Source organism: Bombina bombina, chromosome 2 (genome assembly GCF_027579735.1).
Source record: "Bombina bombina isolate aBomBom1 chromosome 2, aBomBom1.pri, whole genome shotgun sequence".
In the NCBI taxonomy this organism is placed as follows: domain Eukaryota; kingdom Metazoa; phylum Chordata; class Amphibia; order Anura; family Bombinatoridae; genus Bombina; species Bombina bombina.
Window position 1 is genome coordinate 427,309,922 of NC_069500.1, and position 26,838 is coordinate 427,336,759.

Consider the following 26,838-nt stretch of genomic DNA (forward strand, 5'->3'; position numbering starts at 1 on the left):
ATAGGGTCCTTGAAAGCACAACTATCCTCAATGGGTATAGTAGTACGCTTAGCTAGGGAAGATATAGCTCCCTCTACCTTAGGGACCGTTTGCCATGAGTCCCGAATGGTATCTGATATAGGAAACATTTTCTTAAAATTAGGAGATGGAGAAAACTGCATACCTGGTCTATCCCATTCCTTACTAATAATTTCCGAAATTCTCTTAGGAACCTGAAAAACATTAGTGTAAGTAGGAACTTCCAAATATTTATCCATTTTACACAATTTCTCTGGAGGAATCACAATAGGATCACAATCATCCAGAGTCGCTAAAACCTCCCTAAGCAACAGGCGGAGGTGTTCAAGCTTAAATTTAAATGACATAGCATACGAATCTGTCTGAGGCAAAACATTCCCTGAATCAGAAATTTCACCCTCAGACAGCAATTCCCTGATCCCCAACTCAGAGCACTGTGAGGGAACATCGGAAATAGCTAATAAAGCATCAGAGGATTCAGTATTTACATTAATACTTGACCTACTGCGTTTACCCTGCAACACTGGTAATTTAGACAATACCTCTGTAAGGGTAGTTGACATAACTGCAGCCATCTCCTGCAGAGTAAAGGAATTAGACGCACTAGAAGTACTAGGTGTCGCTTGTGTGGGCATAAAAGGTTGTGACACTTGGGGAGAATTGGATGGCATATCCCGATTCTCTTCAGAATGAGAATCATCCTTAGGCACACTTACTTTATTTAAAATATGCTTTTTACATTGTAAAGCCCTTTCAGTACAAAAGTTACACAATGTTAGAGGGGGTTGCACAATAGCTTCTAAACACATAGAACAATGAGAAACCTGAATGTCAGACATGTTGAACAGACTAGTAATACCACAAAAGTCGTTTAAACACTTATTTATAGCATAAAATAAACATTAGAAAAAACGTGTACTGTGCCTTTAAGAAAAGAAAAAGTGAACAATTTTTTCAAAATGCACAAAAAACGTTAAATGATTCCAAAATTTAACTTAATATCGTTGGTTAATCCAAAAATTACTGCACCCAGAAGCAAGGGCAGAAAACAGAATTTATGTTTACCTGATAAATTTCTTTCTCCTACGGTGTGTCCAGTCCACGGCTTCATCCTTACTTGTGGGAAATTCTCATTCCCTACAGGAAATGGAAAAGAGAGCACACAGCAAAAGCTGTCCATATAGCCCCCCCTCTGGCTCCGCCCCCCAGTCATTCGACTGACGTTTAGGAGAAAAAGGAGAAACTATAAGGTGCCGTGGTGACTGTAGTGTACAGAATTTTTACTTTTTTTAAACCTGACTAAAAGCCAGGGCGGGCCGTGGACCGGACACACCGTAGGAGAATGAAATTTATCAGGTAAACATAAATTCTGTTTTCTCCTACATTGGTGTGTCCGGTCCACGGCTTCATCCTTACTTGTGGGAACCAATACCAAAGCTTTAGGACACGGATGAAGGGAGGGAACAAGTCAGGTAACCTAAACGGAAGGCACCACAGCTTGCAAAACCTTTCTCCCAAAAACAGCCTCCGAAGAAGCATAAGTATCGAATTTGTAAAATATGGCAAAAGTATGCAGAGAAGACCAAGTCGCTGCCTTACAGATCTGTTCAACAGAAGCCTCATTCTTGAAGGCCCATGTGGAAGCCACAGCTCTAGTAGAGTGAGCTGTAATTCGTTCAGGAGGCTGCCGGCCGGTAGTCTCATAGGCCAAACGGATTATGCTTTTTAGCCAAAAGGAAAGAGAGGTAGCAGTAGCTTTCTGACCTCTCCTCTTACCAGAATAGACGACAAACAAAGAAGAAGTCTGTCTGAAATCCTTTGTTGCTTCTAAATAGAATTTTAAAGCACGAACTACATCTAGGTTATGTAACAAACGTTCCTTCTTCGAAACTGGATTCAGACACAGAGAAGGAACAACTATTTCCTGGTTAATATTCCTATTGGAAACCACCTTTGGAAGAAAACCAGGCTTAGTACGTAAAACAACCTTATCTGTATGGAATACCAGATAGGGTGAAGTACACTGCAAAGCAGACAATTCGGAAACTCTTCTAGCAGAAGAAATAGCAACCAAAAACAGAACTTTCCAAGATAGTAATTTAATATCTATGGAATGCAAAGGTTCAAACGGAACCCCTTGAAGAACTGAAAGAACTAAATTTAGACTCCATGGAGGAGTCATAGGTCTGTAGACAGGCTTGATTCTAACTAATGCCTGTACAAACGCCTGTACATCTGGCACGGCTGCCAGAAGTTTGTGCAACAAGACAGACAGAGCAGATATCTGTCCTTTTAGAGAACTAGCTGACAAACCTTTATCCAAACCCTCTTGGAGAAAGGAAAGTATCCTAGGAATTCTAATTTTACTCCAAGAGTATCCCTTGGATTCGCACCAACAGATATATTTTTGCCATATCTTATGGTAAATTTTTCTAGTCACAGGTTTTCTGGCCTGAACCAGAGTATCTATAACCAAATCTGAAAACCCACGCTTAGATAAAATCAAGCGTTCAATTTACAAGCAGTCAGTTGCAGAGAGACTAGATTTGGATGTTCGAATGGACCTTGTACTAGAAGATCCTGCCTCAAAGGTAGCTTCCATGGTGGAGCCGATGACATATTCACCAGGTCTGCATACCAAGTCCTGCGTGGCCATGCAGGAGCTATTAGAATCACTGAGGCCTTCTCTTGTTTGATCCTGGCTACAAGCCTGGGAAGGAGAGGGAACGGTGGAAACACATAAGCTAGATTGAACGACCAAGGCGCCAACAATGCATCTACTAGTGTCGCCTTGGGATCCCTGGATCTGGACCCGTAGCGAGGAACCTTGGAGTTCTGACGAGACGCCATCAGATCCATATCTGGAATGCCCCATAGTTGAGTTAACTGGGCAAAGACCTCCGGGTGAAGTTCCCAATCCCCCGGATGGAAAGTCTGACGACTCAAATAATCCGCCTCCCAGTTGTCTACTCCTGGGATGTGAATTGCAGATAGATGGCAGGAGTGATCCTCCGCCCATTTGATGATCTTGGATACCTCTCTCATCGCCAAGGAACTCTTTGTTCCCCCCTGATTGATGTACGCTACAGTCGTCATGTTGTCTGACTGAAATCTTATGAATCTGGCCTAAGCTAGTTGAGGCCAAGCCAGGAGCGCGTTGAATATCGCTCTCAGTTCCAAAATGTTTAATCGGGAGAAGAGACTCTTCCCGAGACCATAGACCCTGAGCTTTCAGGGAGTCCCAGACCGCGCCCCAGCCTAAGAGACTGGCGTCGGTCGTGACAATGATCCACTCTGGTCTGCGGAAACTCATTCCCTGAGACAGGTGATCCTGAGTCAACCACCAGAGGAGTGAGTCTCTGGTTACCTGGTCTACTTGAATCTGGGGAGACAAGTCTGCATAATCCCCATTCCACTGTTTGAGCATGCACAGTTGCAATGGTCTTAAATGAATTCGAGCAAAAGGAACCACGTCCATTGCCGCAACCATTAGTCCCATTACCTCCATGCACTGAGCTATGGAAGGCTGAGGAATAGAATGAAGAACTCGACAAGCGTTTAGAAGTTTTAACTTTCTGACCTCTGTCAGAAAAATCTTCATTTCCACAGAGTCTATTATTGTTCCCAGAAAGGGAACTCTTTTTCTATGTTCACCTTCCACCCGTGAGACCTGAGAAAGGTTAAAACAATGTCTGTATGAGCCCTTGCTTTGGAAAGGGACGACGCTTGAATTAGAATGTCGTCTAGGTAAGGTGCTACTGCAATGCCCCTCGGCCTTAGGACCGCTAGAAGGGACCCTAGCACCTTTGTGAAAATTCTGGGAGCAGTGGCTAAACCGAATGGAAGAGCCACGAACTGGTAATGTTTGTCCAGAAAGGCGAACCTCAGGAACTGATGATGATCTTTGTGGATAGGAATATGCAGGTACGCATCCTTTAGGTCCACGGTAGTCATATATTGACCCTCCTGGATCATTGGTAATCGTCCAAATGGTTTCCATTTTGAATGATGGAACTCTGAGGAATTTGTTTAGAATTTTTAAATCCAGAATTGGCCTGAAAGTTCCTTCCTTTTTGGGAACTACAAACAGGTTTGAGTAAAAACCCAGACCTTGTTCCGCTGTTGGAACTGGGTGTATCACTCCCATCTTTAATAGGTCTCCTACGCAACGTAAGAATGCCTGTCTCTTTATCTGGTCTGAAGATAAGCGAGACATGTGGAACCTTCCCCTTGGAGGCAGTTCCTTGAACTCTAGAAGATACCCCTGAGAGACAATTTCTAGTGCCCAAAGATCCGGAACATCTCTTGCCCAAGCCTGAGCAAAGAGAGAAAGTCTGCCCCCTACTAGATCCGGTCCCGGATCGGGGGCTACCCCTTCATGCTGTCTTGGTAGCAGCAGCAGGCTTCTTGGCCTGTTTACCCTTGTTCCAGCCTTGCAATGGTTTCCATGCTGGTTTAGGCTGGGAAGCGTTACCCTCTTGTCTAGAGGCTGCAGAGTTAGGAGCCGGTCCGTTCCTGAAATTGCGAAAGGAACGAAAATTAGACTTATTCTTAGCCTTGAAAGGCCTATCCTGTGGGAGGGCATGGCCCTTTCCCCCAGTGATGTCTGAAATAATCTCCTTCAATTCTGGCCCGAAAAGGGTCTTACCTTTGAAAGGAATATTAAGCAATTTTGTTTTGGACGACACATCCGCCGACCAAGATTTTAGCCAAAGCGCCCTGCGCGCCACTATTGCAAAACTTGAATTTTTCGCTGCTAATTTAGCCAATTGAAAAGCGGCATCCAAAATAAAGGAATTGGCCAACTTTAGTGCGTGAATTCTGTCCATGACTTCATCATATGGAGTCTCCTTTTGGAGAGAATTTTCTAGTTCCTCGATAGAAGAAATAAAACTACAACTAACACCACATACTCTTTACCATCCCCATGGAGATGCTACTTGTTCAGAGCGGCAAAGAGAATGACTGGGGGGCGGAGCCAGAGGGGGGGGCTATATGGACAGCTTTTGCTGTGTGCTCTCTTTGCCATTTCCTGTAGGGAATGAGAATATCCCACAAGTAAGGATGAAGCCGTGGACACACCAATGTAGGAGAAATAAGGCTTTAGAAGTACTTATATCAACATGTAGTCAAAAGATAGATAAAAATACCCTCTGAACCTGTAGAGCTGTGGCGCCTACCTGCCCCCAGGGTACTTCTAATCAAGTTTCCAACCCTTCAGACCAGCTACACAGTCCAACCGAATTACTGTTTGCTGCTGCTAAGCCTGAAGGAAGTGCGCCAAAATAGGCTCCGCCCCTTAAGGTCAAAAGTCGGAGTAGGCCCAAACAACACCGCATGGAAATGCAGTTTTGCACTAAAGTAAAAATACACACACAATGCAACCCTCAAGCATAAAACCAATAAGTTTTAAGTGCCAAAAATAAAAAACATAGTTTTTTATATTGTCTCCCATGTCACATAATGCCCAAATATCAACTAATGATAAATATAATATAGGGACACCAGTAACACCCCTCTTATTAAAATAGGTTTTACTGCTTACCCCATTCCCATACAGGGAAATAATGCCAGCCAGTTCTGATACACCAAGTCTCCTCAGAAAAAAAGGCTGCACATACCTTAATGCTGCTTGTAGCATGAAACCGGTCTCCACACTGAAGATGTCTCATGGTTACCTTCAGAAGTCTTGTTGGGAACCAGCGTGGATCTTAGTTACAAATGCTAAGATCATCAAACCTCAGGGCAGAAATCTTCTTCCATATCCCCCTGAGGAAAATAGTATGCACCGGTACCATTTAAAATAAAAAACTTCTTGATTGAAGAAACTAAAACTAACACCTCACTTTACCATGTCTTCCTAGTATAACACAGGCAAAGAGAATGACTGGGGGTGGAGGGGAAGGGAGGGGCTATATATACAGCTCTGCTGTGGTGCTCTTTGCCACTTCCTGTTAGCAGGAGGTTAATATCCCACAAGTAAGGATGAAATCCGTGAACTCGTCATATCTTTGTAAAAGAAAGAACGTGTAACAGACCCAGACAAAAAAACCCTGAGTCAAGAACATGCAGTCATCATTAGGATGACCCAGAAGAATACTTGCTGAGGAGGAAAAAACAAAAAAAAAAAAAACAGCAAGAAAACGGATTGCAAAAGGAGAACTCCCAGACAGAGGGCACACACTAGGCAATCGAGCCGCAAGACCTACACACAGGGCTCCAAAAGGGGAAGCACATAACCTCAACGAGACCCACTGCACCTCCAAGAGAGAGAGAGGTTACAACCAGAACCCGAAGGTGAATGGTAACCCGGGACCCTCAGCTTGTAAACCCAGGGGGATAGCTACAATGCCAACCTAGATCCCGAAGACAGCGCATCTCAGAACCCACTCCCAACAGGGCCAGCCCAAGCATCGGTAGGTCTTGAAAACAGGGAAACAGAAGAACCCCAACACCAACTCAAAAACGAGTGGAAGAATGGCCACAGCCATCCCAACAGGGCATGGGTGCCAACCCGACTGCTTAGAAACAGACGACAAGGCCGTAGACCCAAAGGAATCTAACAAAAGGCCCACCATAGTCTCGACACAGAGCCAGCAAGACTCCAGCTGGAACGTAACAACCCAGAGAAAAACACAGTCTCGACACAGAGCCAGCAAGACTCCAGCTGGAACGTAACAACCCAGAGAAAAACACGGTCTCTGAAAGGTTAATTCTCAGTTCCAACCTCCTGAATCCAAGAGAATCCCTAAGAAAAGGGACCACACCTCCATAAGGAGGACAATAAGCCCCCCACCCTAAGAAAAGGGATGGGGCCAAAAAGCAGAGCACCTGCCCACAAGACACAAAGCCACAGGCTAAAGGAGAGATCAATCTCCAACTCAGATGAACTTGGAAGGAATCCCCCTAAGGAATTAGCTTGCTAACACACATCCAATGTGCAATAGCTGCAGCAGAAACACTGCAAACCCATTTGCCTGCAGAGCAATGATCCATAAGGTTACCACAGCAAGCTGACCAAGGGAAACCGACCATAAAGGCGTAAGTCAAACCCAATGAGCATCAGCACTTAGACAACCTGGCCAACCGTGATCAGGTCAATTAGTTCAAGTAAAAAGGACATAGCCCAAGTTCCCACGAACTGGGGAGCCCCGAACCAGCCCTAGAGCCAAAAAGTCCAGCAACAACTCCACAAAGGAAAACACTGAGCGAAGCCTCAGCAACCGGAAGCACCAGGGAGAAAACAGATCCGAGCCCCCAATTGTTTAAACAAACAATAACCGAGAACTTAACACCCCGTCTGACATAGAAAACCAGGCCACAGGGAGAAATCAACGCCATATCCAGATCAACCGAGATAATGAGATAACTCGCAAGTCCCGACCCAAGGAAGAGACCACCCCTTGCCAAAGTCCAATGTTTCAAAGGAGTTAAGGCGTTAAAAGTCGTACAATGACACTAGAGTCCATGGACTCTCAAACAGCCGCAGGACAACAAGCAAGGGGATACCCCGAGGCCAAAATCACTTGAGCAAAGTCTGGTCTCCGCATCACCTCCATACAAACAGAGGATCATAGAGAGAAAAGGACGCACAGCATCCCCAGCTCCGAGCAGAACCCAAGGAGACCACACCCAGTGCCCCTGAAAGGGAACAACCATAACCTGGAGGGGAACCCAATCCCTGAAAGGAGACCGAACTCACATGGAAACAACAGAAGAAGACCAAAAGGTCTTATAAAACAGCTAGACCGTACACAGTCAATGTGCAATAGCTGCAGCTGGTAACATTCTGCAACCCATCCGCTGCAAGGCAGCTGAACTGCTGAGGACTAAGTCCAGAAGGACAATTCCCAGGGCCCCCAAAGAAAAAAGGCCAAACCGCCCAACTCGGCGGCAAGCCCACCAACACCCTCCACTACATGGGAAGGAGCTCTAGGGTCTGACAACCCCAGACACAAGAGAGAGAGACTCAGTGGATTCCACTGAGCCAGTCATCCAAATTGCTATTAGGACTGAGACAATCCTTCCTGCCTCACGGACCCACCAGTCCTCTAGAATGCTTAGTTGAACACAGAGGATAACATGAGCACTCGGCGCCTCTACCGGACCAGTCAAGCAGAGCGACGCCACGTGTCCGAACAGCTACCAGACAGAACTGACCCCAAACAGGACAAGTCTGCAATCTGGGTCCTAATCGTCAAGCCGCATAAATCCTCTCTCAGAGGGGAAGAAGGAAAACAGACAGGACATCCTATCGGATGAAAATAAAATACAAGGCAACCCATAGTTTAACGCCCAAGAAAAACAGGCCTACCGCAAGACTAGACAAATGGAGCCCTGATCTTCCAAAAAAACTGGGAAAGATCTCAATACATGGACAATCAGGAGATTACATCATCCCCACATGTCTAATGAGGTGTGCCATTCGAAGAGCAGACTGAGTAATCCCGTATCCGATAAGGATAGGGTCGTTCAATAACTGAAAAAACATGTCTGAGTAACACACAAAGGCACGCAATTTTGTAACTAAAGGCACAATACTCAGGGACAGTCACACCCGCAGGGAACTGTACAGTCCAAGGAGGAATACCCAGGACAGCAAGAGCAGGGAAGGAAAGGCACCACCCTGTGCTCAAACTCTATTCAAATTAGGAAATAAAGGTTCATCACATCTTATTTAAAAAACGGCACCTTTATACCCCAATGACTGGGGCACTCACCACCTCCTATGACCCAGACAGTAGAGAGATTTATGATTCCCCTCTGATAGTCCGGTCAGGAAAGAGGGAATGAATCACATAGTGCACAATGCAGGACTGACCCTGCTATGAGAGAAAGCGCGCCAAGCTTGTAAGCTGCATGGCTCTCAAAGTGAAACGTGTATGTTCCATAACAGCCTATGAGCCTAACATCTCACACATAAAGCAGCATAAAATCAAATAAACATATATGATTATTATTCCCCCCTGTTCAATAATCCCCCTAAGGAGATATTAACCCTTGATTCTGTAAAGATAAAAGGCGCCACACTGTGACCCTGTCTTCTGTGTTAACATTATGTAATAAAAAAATGAAACAATCTTACCAGAATTTACGCCGTGGAACAGGAACACAGCCCTTCAAGTGTGACAGATTAGTAGCATCGCTCCTGACATGGACTTGAGAGAAGAAGCAGTCTGCGAAACTGGTCAACGCCGATTGCTGTAGGAGCTGTTAATATGAGTCGGGATGGTGTCGCAAAGGGAAGCTCCCTCTGCATCTCCAGACTCCAACGTTCACCCAGGTCCAAGTTGAGAAGCTTATAGGGCTACTTAAAACTCCTGTCCCGGGGGTGTGGCTAAGAGGAGGCCATGAACAGTGGCACTTTATGAAGCTCCTGGAGCCAAATTATCAATTATCAAGATTTCACGGTGTATTGACCTGGTTTTGCATCATATTCATAGCACTCTACTACTATTTCTTTAGCAGAACTGGACTGTGCCCAGATTTTAACTTTTAAATAAAAGCTCTCAGGATCTGAAATAGCCAAGTAACGATGCAAGGCCATAATCCTCTCAGGAAGCTGTAACGTTCTACCCGCCGACTCACTCTCAGTAGCTGTTATTCAAGAAGGTTTTAAACTACATCTCCAACTACAGCTTATACCTTGGAGACCAGTTCCGTATTAAGAACTATATTGCACTCCGAGTCGAGTGAACAGGCGACCTGAGACTTCACTATCAACCCCCCCCCCGGTATTACCGGGTATAGTGAGCCCAACTAATTGCCACCTTTAAACAATAAGATGGAGGAGTTCCACAGTAGCATCATGGACTTACTAAAGGAGCTAGATTGCAAAATGGACAGAGGCGTCGCTGACCTGATGGAGGCTGCCAAAGGGACCTACATGGAAGTTGAAGCTAGACAAACTCCGGCACTGGAGTGCGACAACAAGGCCCCAGTGGAGGACTCCCCAAATGCTAACATAACCCCGCCTTGCAGGTCTTCTGAGTGCGGACAGATCCCAGACCTTACTGGGAGAAGAAACACAGAAACTAACTTTGAGATGCGCCCCTGGGACTCTCAGACGGTTCCAGCTACATGCACATTGATCCTCAGGAAGATGTCCGCTGCGCTAACACCTGATTTGGTCCAGCCCCCAGTGGTGGACTACTGGACTCTCAACCAGCCACCCGACCTCACTTTGCCACCAGCCGAGGAGTTAGTACTTACCCTGTTGTCCTAGACCGCCCAGTCGGGGGATGCGGCCGACCCCTGGGTGGGGGTTCTGGGGCAATCGAGGATCCACATGGCCTATAGGCAAACCTGTAGATTGAAGGAGATCTGGCTGTGTAATAATCTGGGCTGTACCATACTAAAGTCCCTTTGTGACTCTCTCCTAGCTATCTTTTTTAATATAGATGAGATACGGGGCTTCACAGACTTAACCAGATCAGGAGTAGGATAGCTACGGATACATGAAGTGATGTAATTATAAGCCTCCACGCAAGTGACTATATGAATATTGTTTAATACTTTAAGTCTCCCTAATGTATACTCTTTGAAAACTAGGGTACAGTGTTTATTATAGTTTATCTGCCTTCTATATTCAGTATTAATAGTAGTTCTTAATATATACTATAAGAGAGTTTAATATGTATAATATGTTTATATCCTGATACACGCCTTCTACCACTGTAATTATCCGCTAACGATTTTCCATAGGGGTATCGGTTATTTCACTTCATTATGGGAGCCTATACCTTATAGATTTTGCCACAATGGGCTGATGGAAGGGTCATTGTCACAGTGCACGCTTCTTAGACGCTCACTATTATTAATCAGGGATGAGTCAGTCTTTAAATAACCCCCAGATTCCCTAGTACCAACATTTGATAAGTCCAGGGTACATATCTGAATTTAGAGTAAGCACTCTACGGCTCCTTAAAGAGCTAGTAACGCAGTAGCTTCATACCCTTACATGCCCCACTCACTACTGAGTCCTACATTGTTCTTTTGGAGCCTAAATGGATAGTATAATCCCTAACGCTCCGGGATATGTTGGATACCCTGTCTTAGTTCTTAACCAAACTTACCCCCCATCTGGCTCTATTTATTATACATACCATAATAATGTTTACCCTAGCCTATCCATGCTGAACTGTTGACTGATGTACCCCTAACATAAGGTGACTGTATCTCATTACCATTAAGAGATCTCTCGCGTTAAGTTACTCACACAGTTATAGATTATCAGTACTACTTGATACACATAAACCCCAATTTATTAGAACCCACCCTACTTACCGCCTCTCCAGCATAACCCATCACATTACCTAACTCCCAGTCCATATATATTCTCCCTACTTAGCACTTACAGTATTAATCAATACCCAGAGTACAGGTCTAGACTTGTGTTAAAGCATTATCCACCCTAATTATTCTACTTTACTGTGGCCATCCTATTAATTATCTTTCACTTACTCCCTCTCCGCCAAATAACGCATATCTCTAACAAGGGCCCACCTTCCCCCCCTTTCCTATCCCAACCAGAACAGCTCTTGCCTGTTGAATCCCCCAATTCTCTCTCTGCTGTCCCACATCATCTACTACGACATTTTTTTTTAATTCAGTTAACTTTCTATTATGTAACTAGGTCCAAAAGTGACCTTTTCCAAAGCCAATTTCCTCTCCCAGATCATATAAGTTGTGTAGGGTTCAAGAGTAACCCTTGCTGCTGATAGAGGAACACACCAAAGAAAATAATATAAAAATGAGGTTCAAAACGTCTACCTACTGAGACTCACTGCCTGATTTGTTCATTACTTAAAAATTATTTGTGAAATATAGATTTTGTCATTTATGTTTTATGGTATCTCATGTATGCTGAATTTCTTCTCACAACCTCAATAAAAATTTATTTAAAAAAAAAAAAAAAAAAAAAACCTCCTGTCCCATTTGCGAAGAGTAGTACCCTCCATAAGAGACAAAACAAATTCTGACACTTCTCTGCCAACCTCCTGGGACAAAAGGCAAAGAATGACTGGGGGATGAGGGAAGTGGGAGGAGTATTTAAGCCTTTGGCTGGGGTGTCTTTGCCTCCTCCTGGTGGCCAGGTTCTTATTTCCCAAAAGTAATGAATGCAGCATATGGGGAGCTTTTAAAGCATTCCTTAGAGGGATTTTAATTCAAGAAAAAGCATACTTTGCTAAAACCAAACAAAACCTAATTATGCAAAAAAACATTTTTTAGAAATTGAAGCCCTTCATAGACCAACAAAATAAAAATAAAGAAAGGAGAGCTTGATAACTTACTTGACGAAGAAGCTCTAGCATCTTTACGGATTGTTGATGCGCAATACTTTATTTTTGCTAACAAGCCTGACCGCATGCTAGCCAGGAAAATAAGAAACATTACTAGGGTCACCTCTATCCCTCAAATTCAAACATCTACAGGCAGGGTAGTTAATAATCCTTCCCATACAGCAAATGCTTTTGCTAAATACTACCAAACCCTTTATCACCTAGGCCATAACCAGAACGATAACAGAGAAAGCAAGATTAAAACTTTCCTAACCAACTGCAACCTTCCTAAGATTGATAAAAAAGCATGGGACTACTAAAATGCTCCAATAACGCCACAAGAGATTGCCATAACCATAAAATAGATAAAAAGTAATAAAGCACCGGGCCCTGACGGATTCTCAGGTGGCTTCTATAAGAAGTTTTCCCTTGAACTAATACCACAGCTAGTAATTTCATTCAACCACATTATGGAAGGGGGGATATACCACCAGATTTACTAAAAGCAAGAATATGTGTTGTCCCAAAACCAGGGAAAGATAAATTTAATTTTAGAAACTATAGGCCTATCTCTCTTATAAATCTAGACTTTAAGCTTCACACCAAAATCCTAGCAACTAGAGACTGAATTCCCATATAGCAAATTTAATATCAAGTGACCAGGTTGGATTCATTAAAGGAAGAGAAGCCCCAGAAAATATATGCAAGCTAATTGATCTTTTGGATTATGCAACCAAGGAGAGGGTACCTTCTCTGTTTCTATTCCTGGACGCAGAGAAGGCATTTGATAGAGTCTTCTGAGATTATATGTTCGAGACCCTTACCCATTTCGAAATAACAGGGGCATTCACAAAAGCAATACAATCCATTTACACCAACCCATCGGCGTATTTTAGAATAGCAGGCTATCAATCAAAAAGGATACACATACACAATGGAACTAGGCAGGGGTGCCCCCTATTCCCTTTGTTGTTTGCATTATGTATTGAACCGCTGGCTGCAAGCATAAGAAATCAGAAAGACATAACCAAAATCCGAATTGGTAATAAAGAACATAAACTCTCCTTGTTTGCAGTTAGCAAGCCAACATTGTCCTTACCTATACTCTATGACCTACTGGTGAACTTCATACTTTTGTCTGGATATAAAATAAATAATGATAAATGTGAAGCAATTGAGGTGCACTTACCCAATCACACACAAAAAACTACTAGAGATCAATTTTAATTTTAGATGGGCACCCCACGCCATTAAATACTTAGGAGTATTAATTCCATATAGACTAGAGGACCTACAGTATATAAACTCAATTATCCCCCTTTATATAAATATCTCAAAAAAGAAATTAAAACTTGGTCTACATATAGAATTTCCTTCTATGGAAAAATGGTTGTCAGTAAAATGGTAATACTACCGAAGCAACTTTATCTTTTTAGATCACTCCCTATTACTATTCCAGCAAAGTATATTAGAGAATTACAAAAGAATATGCTAGAATTCATATGGTCATATAAAAAAAGAAAAAATTCATAAAAAAAAACGTTATTAAGTTGCAGAGATTCGGAAGGCTTAGGAGTTCCTGAACTTCAAACGTACTTTAATGCAGCTAGGTTAGCACAAACTGCTTTACTACATCAAAATAATAATGACCTTCCATGGGTACGATTAGAAAGCGCAATGATAAATCTTGACCCAATACACCAACTGTTCTGGTTACCAAGGAAGGAAAGACTAAATAAATGGCTAACTTATGTAACAATCTCACACATTTTAAAAATATGGGACAGCCTACAAAAAAAGTATAATCTAATACCTGGGAACTCATTAATTACACCTCTAGTCACTATCTCACACAAAATTAGGCACTCAATAAGTAATATTTGGGCTAACAAGAGCCTATATAGAATAGCAGATGTATATAAGGCCACTAATATTCTAACTTATGAGCAATACAATGAATTAGCTCCCACCATACCAAATTCTTGGTTCCATTATTTACAACTGATATCTAGAGTTAATGAAGTTAGAAAAGCTGGAGATATAATTCACTACACATTCTTTTAAAAATTATGTATAGCAACCCAAAGAGTAAAAGGAGAAATTACAGGCCTATATAAGACATTGTGCGCAAAACCACAATCTGATAAATTAAACTTTATGCAGAAATGGAAAAATGAAGGACATTTCTCAAAACATAATAAGGAATGGGCAAAAATAATCAAAAAAGGACTATTGTGCTCTATTAGCGCAAACCTGAAAGAAAATTACATAAAGATAGTATATAGATGGTATAACCACCCGAGTAGATTCAAACATTTCCATACAGACATAGATAACATTTCACTAAATCATTGCTACCGAGGGTGCCCAGTAGAAGGGACATATATCCATATAAGGTGGGAATGCCCGGAAGTCACAATAATCTGGACAGCTACGTCTAAACTACTTAGTGAAATTTTTGATACGCGAATAGAACTTAGTGTAGAACAAGCTCTTTTGCACTTCCCTAATCAGAGTATACCTAAAAAAAAAAATCGAGAAGACTGGTTGGTATAATTTGTACAGCTGTGAGAACTGTTTTTGCTAGATACTGGAAATCATATATTCCTCATTATGATATCATATTAAACAAAATCAGATACTACCATCAAATGGCCAATATTGCTTCCATATTATTAGACAAGAGAACTGAATACCTCAACACTTGGGAGGAATGGATAATATGGGAAGACACAAAATGAATGTTAAACAGAAATAGTTTAAGAACCCAGAATTAACTCTGGAGTTAAGAAATCAAACTAAAACACCACGAGTGATCCCTTTAATTACTTCTCTTTGACTATACTCCCTCTTTTCCTTTCCTACTTATTTTTTTTATCTCTTCTTATCTCTTTTTGTATAACTCAAATTGGAAAAAATTGTAAAGAGTTTTCTACTTTTACTGAAACAAAGTTATCTACGTAAACGGCAGGATTCCATTCCAAAATTACAAGAAAAAGTTTGTTTGAAAGCATATAACATGCCACTTTTATGATGTTATTTGTGATTCTGTTATCTGGATATGTTTGTTTTCTTATGTATGGAATCTTGTTTAAGTGGAGAATTCTAATAAAAAATATTTCAACATAAAATGATACAAATAATCTCCATAACACACACACACAAAAAAAAGATCTACAAAACTATGTAACTTTCTTATTTTCTGACGTTGTGTGAGATAAGGTGGTTTGGCGGAGATGTTTGTGTACAGAGAGATTCAAAAGGTGTGAGTGATGTTTTGTGTCTATGGGCTGCTATGTAATGCGATATTTGGGCGCAGTGGAACCAAGATGTAAAAAGACAGGGATCCCATTCTTTAAGTTCCTGTTGTGTTTTTAATTTGTTCTGTGCTAATACATTGTAAATAGCCAGCCTATTTAATGGTAATGCCTGTTTGACCTGTGCTGCTGGTATTTGAATGCCCATAGTCAGATTGTCCCGTATCGGGATTAAAGGTGAGGAGGGCGATGAGATATTGCTTTGAGTGGCAGCAATCTTATCCCATGTTGACAGTGTCTCTTTTATTAATGGGTAGGATGACAGTGAGGTGGGACGGTGTTTCTGTGGTATCCAGGCTAGAGCTCCCACATTATGGCAGTTTTGTTATTCTTCTATTTGGCATCCCAGTGAATATAGGCCCTGCAGTCTCCCCTGAGAATGGAGCGGGAGAATGAGAAAAGGGGTGTCTCTGTATTGTGGTCTCAGGTTTTAATGCCTTAGAGTAGAAGTGCGTGGATGACTTGGTGGGCTCTTAGGGCAGCTGTTTTGAGGTTTATCCCTGAAGGTGCAGTGCTTTGCAGGCCAGGCGGCCAGGTTGTTAGTGGCGAGTGGGCCTAAGCTCGCGACAGCGTTTTGAAGTTTTTTAGGATGCCGAATGACTTTACAGTAGCAACCACCTACACTTGGGTGCTGCAAAGGGCCTTTGCGCCAGTGCAGATATGTGCCTTTGGGTCCCGTTTCACCTTGCGGTTACTAATGTTGTGGCCTATGGGAGTTTGCCGGGGTCTGTCAAGCTGATGGATTATAACCCCTAAAAATCTCTATTGGGGCACAGTCTCTCCTGATATCTTGCAGGCTTTGGGGCTAGTGAGCTGTTTGGTTGTGATGAGGCCTTGTGCTCAGAATGTGCCCATTATTACTATGTTCTGAATACCCAGGGGATTTCTATGGACCAAGCTCCCCCGGTCTCTAAGTTTGGCGCTGTTTGTGAGGGTGCTTTATTGGGGTAGATATCACTCCCGCAGGGGACCCCCCAGGAAGCGGGTACTCAATGTATGGTTCTCCTACAGGCGTGTAGCCCCCTCAGTAGCGGGGCTGCCTTTGCCTCCGTATATTTGCACGGCTCACGTGAAGTCTGTGATGATCCCATTGGCCGCTCTCTGTACACCCCGGTGGAGTCTGTTCTTGCCATCCGGCTGTTCGTGAGTGTTGCAAGACCCCAACCACTCTGCAGGCTTGAGATTGCCATTCACAGTCCCTGCTGTGCGCTTCCCTGCGCTGTGAAAGTGAGAAGATTGCTGCTGGGGGTAATCCCTTAAGCATCGGAGCTACTCGTTAACGCAGTCATATTCCTGTGCGGCCAAGCCCCGTCCAGTTAGGCATATTTTTAATAGTGACTCTCAAGCAACCAGAAACTACGCTCATCAGGAATCTACCAATCCCAATAGGTGCTGGTTAACTGGGAGTTTACTGTACAAACAAAAGCTGTGTGGGAGGAATATATTGCAAGAAAATGTAATATTGAAGATTATTGAATTTATTGTGTGCAGTTTTACATATTGCACCTGTCTTAATTTCCTTACAGCAGAAATTGAGAAGTTCAATAGATTTTTAAATCAAGGCTGTTATTCCTCAGATGTTATTAGTTTTTTAAAAATATGTAGTTTTTACAGACTTTATGGATCCTGGTCTTACATGATGGACTCAAAAAAGAATGACTTGCACAAGACAGATGTTAAACTTTGTTAAATGTTCGATACTGGTTTCCATAAAAATAAAAAATGTAACTTTTTTATTTAAAATGTCCTGTTCCTTGTAGGTTTACCAAAAAATAAAAGTTGTGTGATATTTTCTAAATAATGACAACACACAAACACACACACACAAACACACACACACACACACACACATATATATATATATATATACAGGTGGCCCTCGTTTTACAACGGTTCAATTTACACCGTTTCAGAATAACAACCTTTTTTTCCAGTCATGTGACTGCTATTGAAAAGCATTGAGAAGCAGTGCATTTATTAAAATAGCCAGTAGGTAGAGCTATCCGTCTGTGTTGCAGCAAAGTCAAGCAAGCTGAAATTAATCAGTTTAACCAGACCTGAGCTATCGAGCAGATTTCAAAGGAACAAGATCTTCCTGTCTATAAATCAGTCCAGATTGGAATGCATAGAAAGAACTGTTTGCAGAAAAGTGAAGTCTGTGTTGTGTGATTATTTTATTAGGTTTATAATGCCGTTTAGCAAATGTTTTTGTTCATTTAACTTAGTTTAATTATATATTCTGTGTTGTGTGATTGTTTTATTAGGTTTATAATGCTGTTTAGCATTTAAAGTCTTCATTTCAAAACTTTAAAAATAATGTATTAGGTGTTACTTATGACAATTTTGAGAGGGGCCTGCAACCTAACTCCCTCACTTCCCATTGACTTACATTATAAACTGGGTTTCAATTTACAACCATTCCTTTTGGAACCTAACCCCGGCGTAAACTGAGGGCTACCTGTGTGTGTATGTATATATATATATATATATATATATATATATATATATATATATATATATATATATATATATATATATATATATATATAAAAATATATATATACACACACACATACATAAACACACACACACATATATATATGTATTTATTAGTGGGAAATAGTGCTGCCATCAAGTGCTCTTTCAAATGGATAACAACTTTCTTGCAAAACCGCTGCCATATAGTGTTCCAGACACGTATGCACTCCTGAGCTAACATCCCTAGTTTTCAACAAAAGATACAAAAAGAAAACTTAATAGAAGTAAATGATAACGTTGTTTAAAACTGCATAGGTTTAGGATGTTTTGGGTTGTACTTTGATATTACCCATATTGTAATGTTTAATAACTATGTACTTCTATTGGCTGAAGAAACAGGGGTATTTATATTATTTCTTCTTGGAGAACTTACAGTTTGGCACAATTGAGCTCAATAATTTCCATATTAAATATCTTATTTTTTAAAAACATGATTTGTGCAAACTTCCTAAAACCTACTATTATAAATGGAAAAAGTTGCGGCCACGTTCTTCTGCAAGATATTAAAATTCTGTACTGCCAATCTTGTTTACAAACATACAAAAAAACCATGTGAAATGTTCTTCCAATAAAGTAAGTTAAAATATATAAAACAATTTTACAGTATAATATATATTAATAACACACCATATAAACACATGCACAGTATACACACAAGGCCACAGCTCAAATAAGCTTGTAAATGGATAATACATCTAACTACCTTTGGAACTAAAGAGGTTAAGGTCACACGTAAATTTTGTTATTGCCATTACACAGTATCCAAAGGGATCATTTACACTAACTGTTGCTGCACATGGCGAGGCTGCAGTATTGAACATTACGCTAATGGAAGAGAAGCCTTGCATCACACAGTGACGTGTACTAAAACGCTCTCTTAGCGAGACTACCTTCAAACAATGATTGCATCACTTTAAAACATTTCTCATGCACTTTCGATTTGTGATGTGGATATCTTAACAACATAGTGATATGACAATCCTTTAATCATCGGGCCCTGATTAAGATGAAAATAATTTACTGGTGAGCATACATTTTGTGCTCCTTCTTTCCCTTGTGATATCATACTTTACACACACAACCTTATTGCCTTAGACTCAGGAAGCAGTCTGCAAAAGCCTTACTACAAAATGCTGCAAGCATTAAAGCAACCACATAGCTGCTGTAGTTGTTCAAAAGATGCTTTATTGCATCTGACAGACCAAGAAGAAATAGAGGTGAAACATTATTTCTGTGGTCCTATGGTATAAGTATAGCAAAACAGTGGATACTATAAAGTCTTAAAATAATTTTTTTCCGGGGGCGGAGCAAGCTCTGAAACTGAGCAGTCACATAGCACTGCAGCTTAGGCAAAATAGAGCTTAAATTATTTTACTCGACCGCCCAGTTATACCTAAATCTGCTACCTGAAGGGTAGTTATCACCAGTGACAACCTCCAGCATCTCTATCCTGCGACAAAAGAGTCCTGAGACGTCAAAGAGACTTAGGAAACCCATGGGTCTCTTTGACGCTCTGTGCTGAGGACATATAGGAACTGCCATCGCACACTGTGTGTATATTGTGGAGACACCTCTGCCCAATGTGCTCTTCCTTATAGCAGGGAGCGGCTAGATTCTGCTGCATAAGGCCCCAGACGAATAGATGCTTACTCTACTTCCTACGTGCCTCAAGATTTTGATGATTAGCACAGAAAAGCGCTACAGTATCCACCATAGGAGGCCTTACTACTCCCGAATACAATATAATGGAGACAGCAAGAGACAACCTTAAATACAGAGTGATGCAGCTTATTGCCACATACCAAGCTACATTCCTCAAGATAGTTAATTTACAGTTTAAAATGGACTCAGCAAGTGCTCCTGTGGGGGATATAGAGATCGTCAAGGCTGTAAGTTCGAATACACCTAAAAGAGAGGAAGAAGCAGTTACGTATCTCAGATCCCAACCCCCTAGAAATCAGAGGATCATAACTACTGTTCCAGAGGAAGAAGCAGTTCTCACTATGCAACCCCAGAACTGTACCTAAGCTACGAGTACACATATGAGATATAGTAGCTCATTACTCTCAAAAAACATGGCTGCCAGTGCCTATATGCCTTTGACTCTAGATGTTGACGATCCTATACTTCATTATCTGCCCCTGAGATTACAGTTCCTATGTGTACATCACGACCACCACTGGTCTGATGGACTGAGAAGGGGAGTAGGATAAAAGGGGTCTAAGTGCTTAGAATTTTCCCAGCCCTCTGTTAGATCTTAGACCTGGGTATATATTTTATATTGCATACTACATATATAATGGGGCTATTCAATGTTTATAGTTGTATGTTATCCTGACTGAAGTGAATGCCTAGTTTTATGTTCTAGTCCTAATAAGATCTCCTAGATCAGCTATATTTTTCAGCTTAGTATTAACATCAAACTAACACTTACCACTAGAAACTCATGAGCATATATTATTATAGATTGTACAAAGAGACATGATAGCACCTTGTACCCCATATAGTTAGACTACCTGTGGCCGAGGTAGTCATATATGATCATATAGTGATATATATATTCCCACATACTTGTACATGCTCTGTACAAAGCTAAATTATGCATACGCAGCTAAAATACTAGATTGCTATTTCATGCTAAAGCTGAATCGTGCTTTTTGAACCCCTTATTAGCTGAGGAGAATTAATTTTGTTATACATTTTATACACACCCTATATGTTTTAAGTACTTTTTCATATGTATCCACTATAGATGAAAACCTGACAAGTTCATTCTGTCTCTCTCTACCTGCTGTCCCCACAATGTATATGATACTACCCTTCAAGGTATAGCAGTATTTAGATCCTAGTAGCGAACCTATTAAATCTAATGTCAGCCAGATGAGTACTTACATGTGTATATAGGTTCGTCTCACACTTGAAACTCTCTAGGGCTCTCTACATATGCTGCACGACAATTTTTCTTTGGGGTCCATACTATACTATATAATCTCATATGACACCAGAGCTTGTGGTATTTATTACTTATCTAATATTTATAGTATGCTTTTTAGTGAGACCTCTCATATATATATATATATATGGAGGTCTCAAATTCAATATAGTACACTAGCCCTCAGCTAGATATTATAAGCATTGGACCCCCCCCCCTCCCCACCTTTAAAGTTTACTGAAGTAAACTAAGGAAAATATATCCCTTGGACCTATCCCCCAAACGTACTATTTTAGACGTTTTATGAAAAGTTTTTAATAACAGCCCCCTTCCCCCCTATATAACCTCAAATAACACTATCATTACCTATTCATCCCTTGTACTTTAACAGGCTATGTATTACACAACATTACTATCCCCAAATACTATAATTCCCATTATTAACAGCCCTAGAGTGACCATTAAATACAAAGGGAAATAGCCAAGTTTAATACAAGTGAGGTTTAATATGGGCTCTGTTTTGTGGTTACTGGTCAACTAAGATACTCTGCCTAGAATGGCTATGCTTTTTATACATTATAAGATAAATCAGTCTAGAATCAAGTCATGCTACTCACAGAATGTCATATTAATATGTTGTATCCTATCTGACTTGCAATTGTTCTGTTCTTTGCTGTTATGTATACTTTAAAACCTCAATAAAAAGATAAAAAAAAAAAAAAAAAAAAAGCATTCTATTCCTTTTTAGAACTAGAGTGAAGGACAAAAAAGTAACCAGTCTTCCTACTATCCATAGTAGCCTTCAAATATAATTTAAGGGCTCTTCCACCATGAGCATGTGAAGAAGTGTGTGTCATTCTTAGGATTCCAAAATGAGAATATTGAAAAGACAAGGGAAATTCAGAAACTTAAAAGGAATGGGAAGCTTTGAAAAGGATCAAATTATTTCCTGAACTTGGAAAAAAGACAAAAATATCAGCACAATCAGCTATTTTCCACTAAAATGAAATAGCGGACTCTTGAACTTTAACAGTCCCTCTACCAGATAAACTTAGATATCATCTACTGATAGGTATTCCCAGTGCAGATTATTTCCTTTACATTATTTAGCAAAAACTTCTCAAATACAATAGTACATTTTTGGTTTCACAGGCTCACAGTGTGGTAATCAGATTATCAGAAAAGGCTTTATTTAAAGTGAATGTTAACTTCCATGATAAAGTGCCCGGTTTTTAAAAAAACTATTAAAAACAGGGGCACTTTCATTCATGAAAGTTTACATTGCACCAGATTTTACAAATACTTTACCTTCTTCTCCTGAAACGCCGGATCCCCGATCCTCCCCGCCTGCTTCTTCCTACTGTACTTACACAGCAATGACAAAACCGGCTTCCTCCAATTACGGCGTGGCCTCACCAGATGGACGCTCCCGGGGGGGAAGCTGTGATTGGAGGAAGCCGGTTTCGTCATTGCTGACAAAGTACAGAGGGGACCTGCAGGCGGGGGATCGGCGATCCGGCATTTCAGGAGAAGGTAAGTATTTGTAAAATCCGTTGCTATGTAAATTTTCATGAATGAAAATGCCCCTGTTATTAATAGTTTTTTTTAAAAACCGAGCACTTTATCATGTAGGTTGACATTCACTTTTAGAATCAAGGACTTAATACACCGTATGTCAATGCAAGTACTCCCAGGTCTTGGAACTAAACCGACCCTGAATACTTAATAAACTGGGGGGAAAAACAAGTCTTCTGTATTGGCAGAAGAATTAAACCTGAAAACCAGGTCTCTCTTGACCAGGCCAGATTGTTTTTCCCTTGTCTCTCATTATCTGCTTGTTGTAAAGTACTTAGCTACTGGCCATTTTTCCTGTAATGTCATAAGTTCTATTTCTAGACTTCCCTATTACATTTGGAGAAAAAATATCCTCATGAAGAGATTTTCCAGGATGAACAGTTTGGAGTCTAAGGAAACCTACTTCATAATTCTGGAGATCTGGAATATGAACAACTGAGACCACAGTGTGTTTGATTTAAACTTAGGTGAGGTGAAGAGATACCTTCATTGCAAACCTGCAGCAAGTTCCCTCAGATTGTTGATACAGGCAACTATAGTCATGTTGTTGGACTGAATGCTTACATGATGCTGAAACGGGACAAGCTCTTTCCAACCTCTTGAACCAAACTAAGCATGTAGAAGAATTTTTTTTCTGAATATTAGATGCAATTTTAAGCATTTTCCTCACTGACTAAAAACAATTCCTAGACTGTCTAGAAAATCAGGGATATCAAGTTAAAGTGTTCTTTAAAGGGACATAATACTCATATGCTAAATCACTTGAAACTGATGCAGTATAACTGTAAAAAGCTGACAGAAAAATATCACCTGAGCATCTCTATGTAAAAAAGGAAGATATTTTACCTCACAATTTCCTCAGCTCAGCAGAGTAAGTTCTGTGTAAAAAGTTATACTTCAAATGCTCCCAGCTGCAGGTAAAAAAATAAATAAAAAAAAATGAAGAAATGAACAGCAGCCAATCAGCATCAGCAGTGCTGAGGTCATGAACTCTTACTGTGATCTCATGAGATTTGACTTAACTATCATGAGATTTCATAGTAAGCTTCCTTTACCTGATTGGTGAAATAATATGAGAGTTCACGAGGCTCATCCTTTCAGCTGTCCCAGGACAGACACACTAAAATGCTGCTTAGAAATCCTTTACAATGGGAGGTGGCTACTGAGGAACTTTTGAGGTAAAATATCTTTCTTTTTTACATAGAGATGTTCAGGAGATATTTTCTAGTCAGCTTTTTACAGCTATGCTGCATCACTTTCAAGTGTTTAAACATTTGGGTATTATGGCCCATGGTTATCAAATTGTGATACTTTCTTTCAGAATCATTTTTGCAAACTGTGCTTCTGATTTAACTTTTGAATCTGTATCTACTTGGATAATTGTTTATTACAACACTTCAATAGTGTTTGTGTGCTCTTTTTATGACTTTATCCCCTTCGTTTAAGGGCTTGCTTATTATACAATGTTGACATTGTTAAAGTAGCTGCACACCAACAAGAGATTATTTATACATTTATAAATCAGAAAAAAATAAATACATAAAAAATATGCATTATTTCATGCCAGCTGAAATTCCCTTAAATATTTTGCATAAAACCAGTTTTTCTAATTTCCATATTTGCTAATCCAAACAAACCTCTTTAGCTCCTCCAGAGGGCTGGCTGTGTGGGAATGAGCAGAGGGAGACGACTGTTCAGGTCTCAAACTGTTGGCAAAAGTGTGTAGATGCTTCACTAGGAGTCTGACTACGAGAACATGCTCTTCTGTAGGCTGAAAGGACTCCTATGGTGAGAGAGATAGGAATAGAACAATTGGTGGTATAACTATAGGACAATAGATCAAAGACTTGCAACTTAACCCCAATTTAAAGAGCATAAATTAGCACAGCTCAATGCAAGACTAACAAAATGCAGATAAAGGGGATCTTGAGGTAACGAAAGATTAGCATGCAGATTTACGGAATACATTCACTCTTCTAGCTTATTTGAAAACAATTATTGTATTGTTGAGCCAAGAAACTGTAAAAAATAACCAAGATCAAGAGGGTGAATTTGTTTTTGGATTTATTCATGAGACAATTACATTTTGAAAGAAGATAAGGTATTTCTAAACATTTTCTTTAGTCGTATTAAGAGTGGATGCACCTCCCAGCTACAAGAAGATAGTCCAGCCAAGCTTGTTAACACCTGTCATTGAAAAGCTCAGCCACATTTATCAGAAAAGCATATGAGATACTGTAGAACGTGAGGAGCAATCAAACAGCAAAAGGACAGACGGCAGCTCTAGCAGCTGCAGAGGGTCAGCGGACAGTGCAAGATGCCTATAACAAGCATCAGTAAGCAAGGATCTCACTTAAAGCAAGGATTATTGTGCCATTTTATACAGCACATTCATTAGCCCCTAGCAAATTCTTTCTCCCCATAGAAATTTTTTTATCTTTTGTTGTTTAAACAAGTATCCCAACTTGCTTAAGCTCCCACCCCATGTACAATTGGTGACCCTCAAAAGCTGGAAGTACTTGGTATGAATGGAGAGAGCCGGGCAGAGCAGGACAAATGTGCTGAGAGCTGGACACATTGAGTCTGTAGTGGAGGGCTTCCAACTGAGGAGCACGCAGGAGTCGATGGGAGGGGGGGGGGGGGAGAGAAAAAAAGGACAAAAACATAACAAAACAAAATATGGAGTGAGAAAACAGACTGTGCCTACCAACAAAAAAAAAGTGGACAGTACAGATACTTCTGAACATTCTGCTACCCATAACATATACATAAACAGTGAAGGTTGCTATCTATTCAGCTCTAAACCTTGTGTTTAGAAAATAGAAATTCTCAGAATTACTCCTGTAAGGAATAAATATCATTAACAATAGAATTTATGTTATAATACAATGTTTAAGGTACAGGGATACTCATTATCCAAAACAGTATAGGATACAGACACTATACACAGTACAAGAAACATAATAAAGCTGGTAAAACAAACACACAAGACATCAGGAGCACAGAAGATCAGTTATTTTCTAATAGTAATAAAGATGGAATTGAAGATTTAATTGTCACTTATTAACCAGGGTTCATCTGTGGGGGAAAAAACTAACAAACAAAAAAAAACCAGGTGCCTTTCCCCAGACCATGATCATATTTTCTGCTGTGAGGGTACTTGGTAACACAAACTGTAGAGAGCATTCAGAAGAAAAGGCAAAGGGCAGCAAAATACACTTCATTATGAATAAGATCAATTAAAATTACCTTTACTAATTATGTGCAACAACCCACGAGTCCCAAAAAGATAATCTTATTCCTTTAGACGTTAACTACAACCTCTCATAGAGGGCCAATACAGAGTGAAAATATTTGTGTTAAGATTGAAATATTTGTAATGTTCTAATAAGGATAGGTATAGCTTAGGTAAGTAGAAAAAAAATAATTACCGTAGCATGAGGAGACTGCATCTTGTGGTACATCTCTAGGGAGTAATGGTGAAGCCACATTTCAACAAAGACCTGTGTGAGGAAAACTAGTAAATAACTACCCTATTGGGAGACTTAAGCAACCATTTACCATCTGCGTCCCACAGCCAACACTCACTTGTAATAATGTTTCAGACCTCCAAATTTCCTGCGCAGCAGGGTCCACATTGACCAAATGCTGATGGGAAATATGTCTCTTCAACAGGGTAGAGTGGGAACCATAAGAAGTGAACATTGTTGGAGACCTAGAGAATAGAGACAAACACTCAAATAAATATGCCTGATTGACACAAGAGTAGGTCACAGAAAAATACCAGTTAACTGTAAAAGTAAAACAACATGGGTTATTTTAAATAAATTATAGATATTATAAGCATTTAAAGGGACATTGTACTGTAAAATTGATTTCCCATTGAAGGAATATTCCAGCCAAAATTGCAATCCACATGGATACATTTCAGTTTTGAATAGAATCATTTTTATAATATACATATATTAGCAAAAATGCTGCTAATAAAAGCTATAGCCGTTTTAAAAGTGTATTTAAGTATGCACCGTGCACCAGCATTTTAAACACAGCACTTGCTTAGAGAGCCTAAGGTGTTTGTACCATCTGGTAATAACTCAATTTGTTAATTGCTGACATGATACAAACCCCACCGGCACACTAAGCAACTGCAGTATTTAAAATACTGGTGCACTGAGAA

General features: G+C 40.5%; 1 protein-coding gene across 2 annotated transcripts in view; it reads right to left on the reverse strand.

The window, feature by feature from the left end:
- The window catches only part of SMPD4 (sphingomyelin phosphodiesterase 4), a 130,514-nt gene that overhangs the window by 88,705 nt on the left and 14,971 nt on the right, over positions 1–26,838 (reverse strand). Inside the window, exons 8-11 of one of the 2 annotated variants that reach the window (XM_053701983.1) lie at positions 26,250–26,376; positions 26,093–26,164; positions 25,181–25,264; positions 24,299–24,444 (exon numbers count right to left, since the gene is read on the reverse strand). In XM_053701983.1, coding sequence (XP_053557958.1) covers positions 24,299–24,444; positions 25,181–25,264; positions 26,093–26,164; positions 26,250–26,376 — 429 coding nt within the window. The remainder of the gene's footprint in view (positions 1–24,298; positions 24,445–25,180; positions 25,265–26,092; positions 26,165–26,249; positions 26,377–26,838) is intronic. The other variant, XM_053701984.1, reaches the window with a different exon arrangement.